Source organism: Podarcis filfolensis, assembly GCF_964270895.1.
Source record: "Podarcis filfolensis genome assembly, chromosome: 16".
Classification (NCBI taxonomy): domain Eukaryota; kingdom Metazoa; phylum Chordata; class Lepidosauria; order Squamata; family Lacertidae; genus Podarcis; species Podarcis filfolensis.
This window is the reverse complement of record NC_139620.1, coordinates 15,702,054-15,714,144: the sequence shown is the minus strand read 5'-3', so window position 1 is coordinate 15,714,144 and position 12,091 is coordinate 15,702,054. Positions and strand designations below refer to the sequence as shown.

The window sequence follows — 12,091 nt, the reverse complement described above, 5'->3', positions numbered from 1 at the left end:
GGCAACCTGCTGTGCACCAGATGTCTTAGTTCCACTGGCTGGAGCCAGCTGAGTTTGTAATCCAGAACATCTGGGGGACACCAGGTTGGCAAAGGCTGGAGAACAACATGCAATACAAAAATGTCCCCTTAATTTCTGTACTAGAGTACTGTAAGAAATGTTTGGAACAAAAACAACATCCATACATACTCTGGACATACATTAAGCCCCACAACTATGGATTTTAGTTCTGCCCCCACCACAATAGCAACGCAGGTAAGATTTCAAAGTGCAATTAATGTGTCAAAAGCTACACAATCTTAAATGTGGATTAGAAGGCATTCTGAGGGCTTAAGTTCTGCAGCAGTATTAATGGGATTCTCACAGCGATGGTTGCCAAGGACACGAGTCTCTCAGTGCATCATTCTGGAAGGCAGCCATCAAGAAAGCGATGGACTCCCACCAGTCAAGAACTGAGCATGTCCAAGTGAACAAAAAAGCAGTTTCTAGCCATCTCACAGGGTCAAAGGACTCATCTGGCCATCAGATCCCACTCCTCCCCCAAACACCTCTGCAAAACCGGATCCTTCAAAAACTATCTAGAAAATTCTATGTTATGTCATTTACTGAGAACTCAGCAGCTTATAATGCAATCAAGATTAATTACACCAAGAGCAAAGCTGTAAAAACCAACCCAGATGCTATTTTGTAATACCCCCATTTAACAGATGGATAAGACTCATATGTGTTTAAACGAAAGAAGTGAATTATGTGAGCCCTATTAGAAATGCAAAACTCACAATTCTATACAAAACACCTTACCTCATATTTTTCACATTCCTAGATTTAAGCATAACACTGATAACACCTTAAAATAAAATATCTGTATCTAGACACTTTTCAGTATGGACTCCCTTTTTTCAAGGAGTCAGTCATCTGACTGCCAATCATGTACAAATTTCTGAATTCTGATTGTCTTGCCCAAATGTGTGTTAAAATGCTGCAACAGCCCAGTCAAGAAAGACCATCGTAAGTGCTCCTGAGAAATACAAACACGGCCAGGATAATCAAACCACCTTGGATATGGGGAGGAGCAAAGATTAGCAGCAGAACACATGCTTGGCATGCAGAAGGTTCAATGGCTCCCAGCTTCCATATGACTATGACGTATGTGTATGTTATTGAGTGGAGGGCATCCCAGAGGTGGTTCCTGCCACACTAAGAGGTAGACAGTAGACAAGGCCTCCACCCTTGTTCTTAAAAGCTGGGCGCTCTCATCGTTTTCGTAAGATTTGTGCAAAGTTTGCAGTGGGAGGGACATCTCAGATACTAAGCTTTTCCGTTACATAAGTAAATGGTTAAGTGCAGATGATTTGAGTAACCATTGCATTGAATAAAATGTTCTTAAAACAGAGAGCCTGTGTGGGGTAGTGGTTAGAGTGCTGGACTAAGACCTGGAAGAGCAGGGCTTGAATCCCTAGTCGGCCATCAAGCTTATTGCCATCATTTAAACATAATGTGTGCCTGCTCAAACTGCAGCCGAGGTATTTCAAGGTTCCCCACAACCACCCCCACTTGCTCTTCTCAGAGCTCTTTATTTTCAAACTGGACTTGGAAGAAAACCACAGATGTCACCTTGGGGTGAAAGGTAGGGGTACAAATGCAATAAATGAATGGTAAATAAAATGTATGTCAGCATCTGGATACTGACCTATCAGAGGATCCGTAACATGTGTCCAGTCAATACAGCCCTGCAGCTCTAACTGATAATGAGACTGGATATAGAGAAGAAGGTGTTGGTAAAAGCCGATACCAGCAATAAGGTGAGTCCGGTAGGCACACTCTAGGGTGCTGCGACTATGAATGTGCTGTGGGGAGCAAAAAGAAGAGGGGAGGGGAAAATAAAGTTAGAACACATCCCCAGTTGCTTCACCACCACCTTCACCCCCCTCCCCGTTCTCAAAAGGTAGCAAAGTTCAGCAGAAAACTCTTCTTTTTCAGGCCACTCTATGCCACCCCTCTTCTGTAGAACTTGCAATGTGTAGGCTGCCACTGGCATTTTGCTACTTGTCGTCTCCCTACCACAGATGAGCTGTGCCAGCCTGAGGGCTACTTTGCTGGTGAAAAGTCAGTTTACGGCTTTTACGCTTTGGAAAGCGAGTACAACTCCACTATTCTCCAATGGTGGGCTTGTGAAAAGCTGCACCCTCCCTTAAGTCAACGGAAGGGGATTTGGGGCAGTCGTTGCTGCTGTTCTCTCCCCTCAGCTGATAATAAGGAGCAATCACCAACTCAAAAGTTAGCCTCCCTCTGCATGCTGCAGACAAAAGGAGTTTTGCATGCAAGTACACCGTCCGTTGCCTCCTGAATTAGGCTTCCATGACCGTAGCCATTTCTATGCACTATTCACTCCACAGACTTGACGCAAGGATGGAAAAAGTCAGGAGAACCAGGGGTCATGTGGGGTGCTGCTCTGTGTAATCTGCAGCCAAGGCTGCAGGCAGCTTAAGAACCACCACTGTGACCCCACAAGAGAAGTAGCTCATCCACTTTATGTTGCTGCCTTTACATGTTAGAACAACAAGATCAAGGATGAGATCTGAGTCATGGGATGAGGTATTTGTAGAAATAAAATACTGGGGATATCTTTTTAAAAGAAACCCATTGAAATAGCAATGTTGAGCATATTCAGTGGAGACGACCAAGGGTTGAGTACAAACATTTAATTGTTTACTTATTAATGGCAACAGGAATATTGGTAGCTAGAAACTGGAAAGAAGCAAAGGGTTCAAATCTGTGGTTCCCAAAAAGGGTGACACTGCCCCCAAGGCGGATTACTAAGGGGGAGAACTAAGATGCAAGGGGGCAGCATGGGGGTACTGGAAGTGTAAATGACTATCAGTCTTTGAAAAGCTGGTATCACTGAATGAGGTTCATCCATTTTGGTGAATTAAGCTACATAGTTTTAATTGGATTTTGAATAAATGTGCATTTAATCGTTGCGGTTTTGAATATGATTGTGTTACTATCTTCCTGAATGGGTTGTGCAAACTGCTACTTTGAATGTTTTTTATATGATACGGGGCACTGGGGGTGAATTTATGGAATCAAGAGGGAGGGGGGCCAAAAGTTTCAGAACCAGTGGTTTAAATCCAAAAATCAAGGGGGAAACGAAATTTGGGACATAACACTTTCTGAAAAACTGTCACAAAAACATCATGTGGCCAGAAAGCAAACAAAAATGCCACCAACTTTTATGATGGACTGGTGGCCATTCATCCAGTACACAAAGAAAGATAACAGGACAAGCTGCACCTGCCATATTACGCAGTATACGGTTGTGTTAACATTTTCCTTCATACTGATATTAGCAACTTTCAGTCTCTCTCCACTTCAGGTCTTGTAGGAACTTTGCTATTACTGTTTATATCTGCACTATGCTTCCAGGCTGGGGAAAGCAGGGGTACATTACTGTTTTTTATTTTCAATTTTAAAATGCTTCTTTCAAAAATGTTCAGAGACAGCTTGCCTTTTTGTTTGTTTTAATGAGCTGAATGACTTCATAGTAAACTTTCCTCCACAGCAGCTCTTCTGCTTTCCTCCCATAATCCACTGGGTGCAAGAACATCAGCTTCACACATAGTTCACGTAACCTACAGCAGGAAATTGGAGAGTGGGCAAAAGAGAGGGGGGTTAGCCTTCAACTTAGCAAAAACAGCCACTTAAGCTATGATCCCTTCTCAGCAGACCCAAAAGATGTGCAGTCTGAAGCCACCCATCTTCCACTGCATCCTGCAATCTTGGTCAAAGGCACAATACAGCTTAACAAAATACAACTTAACACAAAATGTCAGGGCGGGGCAGCCAGAGGCCAGATGAACCCTTTACTTTTTACAACACCTGGCATCCCATATGAGACATGGCAATCATTCAAGACAACCTCCTCAACCCATAGAAACATCTGGAGGGACTTACTGCACTAGAAACTTTAATATGCAGTATAAACTTGTTTTAAGTAGCAGTTCCAACTTTAAGCTGCTCTTATGGCATTTCCCCTGAGAAATGACAAACTAACTAGTATTGCTGTAGTTTATTCTATTTTTTAAAAAAAATGTATAAGTGAAAAAGCAATAAAATACTTTTTATACTAAAAAAAGAAGCCCCACATAGTTGAGGCAACTAAATAGCCAAGGAAAAAGCAGGACATGGTGGCAGTCAGTCTAGCTTCCAGACTGCCTGGTCACTGTCTCCAGGCAAGATAGCTTTTTAAAACTGGGAGAGCTGGAGCACAGTCTGCTTGGAAGCTTCTTCTGTGCAAGTTCCGCTGAACTCCCAAATGCACAAGCACCTTGTACACCCACCACCCACTGTTTTTTCAGGCTACTGCTGTGTCACATAATTAACAAAGGTATGTGTGGGTGAATAGGCTAGGTAAACTTTATTATGGGGTAAATTTTCTGCAAGGGTGTTCCCAAACAACATTATGTGTAAAGCAACAGCTCTGACCACAAGTCTGAAATCTGCTGCAAAACAAAGCAATATCCTTGCCTGAATAATCCACTGGCCCGATAAAAGGCGGGCTTATATATCATATCATTAATATTAAGCTTCCGCAAGTATTTTTTTATTCCGTTTATATCCGGTCTCTTCCATGACATTGAAGGCAGTGTGCATAAGTCCATGCAAAGCGTCCCTCCCATACCTGCTTAGTTCCAGCAAGGGTAGATCTTACGCCTTCAAGACCATGCCCCTAAGTGAACTACAAAACTTTAAAAAAAAAAGAGAGACTCAGCTTGCTTGCTTACTTGTTTCTCAGGCTGATGTTCTCTGGTTTAAAAACTTCTTGATAAGCTGCCTTGTTTCCAAGAATGAGATCCAGTCTATGCACGGCTTCTACCACAGCTCTACAAGAAACACAAAAGAACAGCAAGTATGAACATAAGGAAGATACAGCTTTGAGGGCTGCATGGGAATTTTGTATTGCCGTGATCTTCCTCCAATCCTTGGTTTCTTAAAGCTTGTTCACCCAATCAAGATACATTGGTGACAAAATAATACTGTACTGTGATAAAATAAAAGCATATTTAAAACATTTTAAAGCATCTAAAAACGTTTAAACACACTAAAACAAGTTTAAAAACAGATGTAACCAAATCATGTGTCTGGACAAGCCTGTTGAAACAAAAACATTTTCAAGAGGTGTCTAAAATAATATTGTGAGGGTGCCCGCTTAATGTCAATTGGCAGGGAGTTCCAGAGCACCAGTGCAGCCACACAAAAGGAATGACTCCTCGCAAATGCAGAATGAACAGCATGTGGCACTTGCAAAAGTGCAAGTTCTGCAGACAGAATTCTGGGGTGCAATAGCCACACCACCTGGCTAGTTACCTTTGGTCACTGTGTTTACCTTTACTGCAAGGTTAAGCTAAGAGGCAAGCCTCCAATTTTAAGCAATGCACAGCCAGTTCAGGTGCTTGCTCCTTTCTCCAAGCATCCCTCAGAATTCAGCTGCATGGAGGAAGTCAGGCCTGACCTAGCACGTCACTTGCTACTCCCTGGCCGTCAATCCACATCAGCAGCAGCTGAAAATGTATCTGACAGGGGGCTCTAGTCCACAAATGCTTGTAGCATAATAAGTCTGTCACGGTGTAACCAGACTGTTTTCAGACAAGAATCCAACAGAGCCACCCTTTCAGAGTCTATACCTGTTAGGAAGAAAGAATAGCCGCATTTGACAGGCTAGACTCCACTGATGGAGAAAGTCCATAGCTCCGCCGGTGGCTGAATCCTGACTAGAGAGTACACTCATGTTTTTCTCTCCTTTGCTCCCACAGAATGTTAGCTACCTCTCCATACTTCCAGATGAAGATATTGGAAGCAAACCTCTTGAGGTGTATGTTTTTAGGTCCAATTTTTATAGTTGCAGGTTGTTGGGCTTTAATGTTAAAACCCACCCTTAGGTTGAAGGGCAGGCAATAAACACACACACACACTCTGGGTATGTTTGTGTGTGCAAAGAGTAGCCTATACACAACCTATTCCCATAAAGCAGCAACTCCCAAGCAGATACTACCCTCAAGTTCTGAACTTGAAGGAAAGTCCCACTCCAAGATTTAAAAGCTTGCACAGGTGCCAAATACCATGTGGTTCTAAGGTTGTAATGTAAGGGTAGGCTCTATTCTCTGGTGAGAAGCCTTCCAGGGGCCACATGCCAGTACTGGGTGGTGCAGCCAGGGCCAAAAATGGGCATGGACACAGGTAATGTGTCCACATTAATAGACCCACAGTACACATCCCTAAAAAATGAAGGACATTCTGCAAGCAAGATTCCGCACAGGGAAAATTTGAGCTTGGGGACTGCACAATAGAAACAAAACACGGGCAAGGTTGGCTGGGGAGATGGAAGCTGGGTGTGACTTGGGCTCACTTGACAGTGAAAAAGACACGTACTGTACAGAACAGCTTTGTGCAGGGTAACTTGAAGCAGGAAAGTTAGCTGGAGAAACCTGCAAGGAATACGCGAAGACTATTTGGGGCAGTAGTTAGCCATCTGGTGCTCAGCACCAGGCTTCAAACACACCCTTTCCCCTTACTCTTTAAGCAAACCTAAAGGCTTCACAGTTAAGAAGTACTGACCTTCCAACTACTTGATATTTTCAATAAAACTGAAAGCAGTGCCACTTTGGGGTATTAAGAGGTTGGCACTGGACCTGGCTGACGCATTTCGATACCTACTGCTGGGTTTGCTCATTGGCAGAAAGCAAGTCTAATGCCTCAGTCTATTAAAAGACCCGAAAATGGCAATGCATACCATGCTCCATGAACACAAGCCAATGACAAGCATTCTGACTGTAGGGAAGAAGGCAGGGAAAGCTGTTTGCATCTCAAGCCTCAGCTGTACTTGGCCAAGGATTCAAACTCAACCAAAGGCTCACCAAGTGACCTTAGAAAAACCACTTACATCATCAGTTTTCTTCCTTCACTCCACACTGCCCTTCACAAAAAGACAGCTATGTGACCTACGATGTGGCAGGGAAATGCCTAAACCATAGAAAGCTAACCTTGAAAAAGGCTGGCTTACCCTCCAAGGGTCATGTGCCACTCTCTCATGAGCATTTTCACAAACCATTCACACCTGCAAGCACAGAGCACACATATCCTTGTCATAGTACCTGGTGACAAGGTTTAAACCTCTAATTTCATCCCAGCACTGCAACGGAGCTTCAGATCACCCCATCACCATGATGGCTGCACAAAGAGCTTTAAATATTTCCTCCCAATCCAGCACTATTATGGGGAGGAAAATGAGTACTGGTGGGCCTAATCTGCTTCATGGGTTTGCCACTCTGTCTTAAACCAGATGTGGGAAACCTTTGGCCCTCCAGACATTGCTGAACTCAAAACTCTGAGCATTCCCAGTCCTTGGCCTAGGGCTGATGGAAGCTGTAGTTCAGCGACATCCGGAGGGTCTAAATCCAGGTTGCTGTCTAAGAAAATGTCAGGAAGGAGACAGGAGAATCTATGTGGAGCCACAGGGAAAGCAGATGAGGTGGGGACAGAAAGGAACAGAATTATTTACTCTTTAGTGAATATGAAGCAGAGGGACAGGGCAACCAAGTGCATCCAGCATTCAACTTGCATGCAGTGCAATAGCCACTGAGAGTTGCCATAATCCATCTGTGAAGTAACCTGCCTCCATATAACATTCTGAAAATTATGATGGAGGGAACTAGGCAGATGCAGCGGACAGGGCTTTGTTAAGTACCACAGAAGAGAATCACTTAAGAATATCTGCCTTTACCACCCTGCCAAAAAAAGGTTGGGATGGAGAAACTGTCAACTTCTTTACACCCTTGACTCTGGATTTCCTGCCCCATCGTACTCTGCTTAAGTGGGAATAGAAGAAGAAACTGGCTGATAGGGTCAGGGTGGATTAAAAAAAAGGGCAGGGCTGGACCTTTTAAAAAACCAGAGCAAGGTGAAATAAAATAATTGCAAATGCCTCCTATCACCCAGTGGAGAAAAAAAAAGAACAACGGATCCATACGTTTGCGGGAGTTTGCCAAATTTAAGGAAAGCTTCCTCCTTGCCAAGCTCCATCTAAGAGAGAAAGCTATCTGTGGGATCAGGGCAGAAATGGGTGGCTGGGAGAGAACCAGGTACAAATCCCTGCTGCCATTGGGTGACCTTGGTCCAGCCTCTCTCTCACAGCATACCCCTTCACAAGTGAGGATAAGATGGGGATGAAGGGATTTGGGCCCATTTTCAGCTCAGGCTTCCTCACAAGGGTTGCTCAGAAGATGGGGAGGGGACCTTGAGTCCTTCAGTCACCGTGTTCCACCTCGGTATCATTCAGTCACCCTCTTTCATCCTCACTTAAGGATTGTTGAGAAGAAAAACTGGGAAGGGGGGGGAACACATTACGTCATTCAGTTGTCCTCTTTTGACCTCATGAGGAATAAAGAGAATAAAGGGTGTGTGAGAGGTTAGAAAGAACCTTGAGCTATACAAAATAAGTTTTAACTATTTTAAATTTCTGAATTTGAAATTGCTATAATCTGTCCCGGGACCTCCTGGTGAAAGGTGCACAATAACTTTAGTAGTAAGAATAATAACATTGACAACAACTTTTACCTAGCCTCCTGTTCAGGGCTGCTGCAATGTACATTCATCTCTCGGACTTCCAATAGATATATTATAGCAATATTCTGCCTTATATACATTAAGATTAAACTGACCAGGTACCTATTCAAAAGAGGCGAGGAGGGTGAAGGCAAGAGGATTAAAGGTGGGGTGAGAAGGCACCTTGGCCTCTACAGCTCCCCCCACCTATACAATCCCTCTCGGGGTCAGTAAAAATACAAAATGGGGTGGCCACCTCAGGCCAGTCAATTGTGCTCTTTCATAGGGTTGCAAAGGAAAATGCAGAGGAAGATAAAAGATAAGGGGTGGGTGGATGAGAAAGATCCTTGGGTTTAAACAGGTGTAACCTGCTCTGGGCCCTTAGGTGGGGAATTGGTCCTAACCCCCCTTATTCTCTCAGAAACCCAAAGGGGGGGGGGCTAGAGGATGAAGAGCCGGATGTGAGAAAGATCCCCAGGTCATAATATTGGGTAGGTGGCTAATAAATAATGGTGATCATCCTGTCCTCCCTCTTCAGGGTCGGTGAGAACATAAAACGGAGGAGGGAAAGGGGGCACCTTAGGCCACTCAGTTGCGCCCTTTCAACCTCACGAGAGGATAAAGTGGGGGGGCACGACCGTGGGGTATGTGTGTGAGAAAGAGCCTTGGGTCCCAGTACTGCGTTTTAATTCTTGTAACCCGCCCTGGGACCGGGCAAATCACCACCACCCTCGCCTAACCCCCCCCCGCCCCGGGGCTGGTTGTGGGGCGAGTTAGAAATATGAGCGGACTGGGGGGGAGGGGAACCATGCCCGCCACCGTGACCTCGGTAGACACACAGATATAGTTGGATAGATACATTAACATTTGACCAGGTATCTATACCCAGCGGGAGGGAGCGGGGAAGAGGCCTCCGAGGGAGATAAACCGGGGATGGGGTCTCCCTGCCTTTCTCCCTCACCGGTAGAGCCTCTTGGTGTGGAGAGCTTTGGCCTCGGGTTCCCCGCCGCCGCCGCCTCCTCCTCCGCTTCCGCTGCCTTGGCTCATGGCGCCCAGCCGGGCCTGCCCCGCGTGTGGCCGGCGGCTTCCGAAGGGCTCCCTCAGCAGCTCCACCTGCCGCCGCTGCTCCAGGCCCAGCCTTCCCCGCGGCGCCGCTCCAGCTGCTGCTCGTCCCGCCGCCCCTGCCTCAGGGGCCGCCGCCGCTGCTGCTCCTCCTCCGCCGCCTGCCTCTCGAGACTCCCCCGCTGCCGCCGAGCCTGCTGCTGCTGCTGCTGCTGCCGCCGGCGGCCCCCTCGCCCGGCAGCCATCGCGCTCCGGCTCCTCCCCCGCCCCGCCGTGCGCGCGCTTCCTCCCTTCCCTTCCCTCCCTCCCTCCTTCCTCCCTCCTTCCTTCCTTCCGCGATCGGGATCCCGGGGGCTGCCGCGGCGGCGGCGGCGGAGGAGGAGGCTGCCCACCTCAGCCAAGTCGCGCGAGAACTCGCCCGCGCCTCTCGCGAGACCTGGCCGCGCGCCACCGCACCCCGACCGCCAGGGCCGCATAGATACATACATATACATACATAGATATAGAAAAGTAAAGAGGGAGCATTCAGCGGTCTGGTGGCAAGCGGTGGAGGGTTTGCTTTGCGCTTTGCTTTGCTTTGTGTCTGTCTTTTACACCTGTTCCCCTCATTCTGATGTACATGGTTCTTCACACACACACACTCTCACTCTCTTAATCCTCACAACCCTGAGAGGTAGGGCAGGCTGAGCGGCAAGGCCCGGCCCAAGGGGAGCTTCATGGTTAATGAGTGGGGATTTCTGAACCCTTGTCTCTCCCAAGGTCTGAGTCTGACACTAAACACTGTCTGCACCGCCACTGGCTCTCAATGCCGAAGGTTTGACCCCCACCGGCACCTCCAGGTAGGGTTGCAAGAGCCTGTAACTCTCATGTGCCACCTTACGCAAGATTTTTTCAGTGTTAATTTTGGCAGAAATGATCAGTGTTGCTAAAGAAGCTTTCGCTCGCTGTCCATAGGTAATGTTACTGAATTTTTTTGATGATGCCAATATTGCCAAAAGAACTGGCCTTGTAAATTCCCTTGGCAGCTCAAATAATATTTGCAACTCAGTGGCAAGCAAGCAGACCAAAATCTAACTGTTGAACACTTGGCACCACTTACTCTGGAATGTAGCTATAATGAAGAAAATTATGCATAATTTTAGATTCGACAAGAACATCATATGCTTTTATATAATTTGGCATTCCTTTACTATATATGCAATGGAGAAATCATTTTCAAGACAACGCTCATCACAAACCTGGCAAATCTTGAACTAGACTTGATAATCAGATTACACTAACTTTTTTTTTTTGGTATGTGAAGACATTCTAACTTTTTTTTTCTATGGCTTGGATTTTGTTACTTAACCCATGTGTAACTGTGTTTACCTTATGTGCCTTTTTTAGTTTTGCTTTTCGTCTTTCAATGTTCACCTGCTGTTATAATGGTTCTGTTTTAAAAATACCTACAAACAAAAAGAACCATCTTACCAGTCAATGCTCCCCTGCTTCCATTTTATCTTCACAACAAGCCTGTGAGGTTGTCCAGGCTGACTACTAGGAGTCACTCAGTGACCTTTGTGAGTAAAGAGGGATTTTAGCCATCTTTTTAACTATCTTACCTAGCTTGCCTGGTTCAACTAACTTACCACATTACAAGTGGTTGCAGAATTGTCGTACACTACTCATAGTCTCAGCCTGGCTCCAACCTATAATGTGGAGATAACAACATGCAGGGCTGTTGTGTAAACATCGTTTCTCAGCTTGACCCCCTAGTCTGCAATATTAACCATGGAGATTGTAGCTCATCAGTATTAAGCTGCTCTATCTATCAGTCCTCCCCTGCAATATAGTGATAATGAACTGAATTTTTTAATTGGCAGGGGAATTTTTAGCAGGTCATTTTTGAAAATAATAATAAATGGATTCCTCCCCCGAGGAGATTTTAAAATGTTTTTCTTTCAAACTAAACTTGGAAGTCCTGAATCCAAGGAAAAGGCTGGGTTTCTCTTCTATTTTTCTGATCTCTCTACAGCGCCTCGAGGGCAAGACTCCAGCAGGGGGCCTCTGTGTGACGACAGTCCCACGGTGACTGGCAAAGGAAAGGGCAGCTTCGGCTTCGTCTCGCGATATCAGCTTACATCGTCGCGAGAGCTCATACACCTGTCGCTAAGCGCGTTTCCTTTCCCATGAGATTTGCCAGGACTATAGTAAGGGCAAGATGGCCGCTCTTCCAGCTTCAAACTGCATTCAAATAAACTTTATTGACAACATAATCGGTTGCGAAGCAAACGTGGTCAGGTTGGGGAGGAAGGAAATCAGCGTTTTAAATATTATTATGATGATGATGCGTGTATGGGGTGTTAGGGGAGGGGTACACTGGTGGGGGCCACGTCGTATTCCTTCTGGGGTAGGTTTTGTCCACCTTTGGTCCCCACTCTGCACTCAG

The 12,091-nt window shown here is 45.8% G+C and overlaps 1 protein-coding gene across 1 annotated transcript in view; it reads right to left on the bottom strand.

Annotated features, from left to right (window-relative positions):
- SMG5 (SMG5 nonsense mediated mRNA decay factor) overlaps nt 1–9,905 on the bottom strand; it is a 32,144-nt gene extending 22,239 nt beyond the window's left edge. The window contains exons 1-4 of the mRNA XM_083592006.1: nt 9,563–9,905; nt 4,785–4,883; nt 3,509–3,632; nt 1,691–1,847 (exon numbers count right to left, since the gene is read on the bottom strand). Of these exons, the coding sequence (XP_083448132.1) occupies nt 1,691–1,847; nt 3,509–3,632; nt 4,785–4,883; nt 9,563–9,648 (466 nt within the window). The 5' untranslated portion in view covers nt 9,649–9,905. The remainder of the gene's footprint in view (nt 1–1,690; nt 1,848–3,508; nt 3,633–4,784; nt 4,884–9,562) is intronic.
- Nucleotides 9,906–12,091: the final 2,186 nt, after the last annotated feature.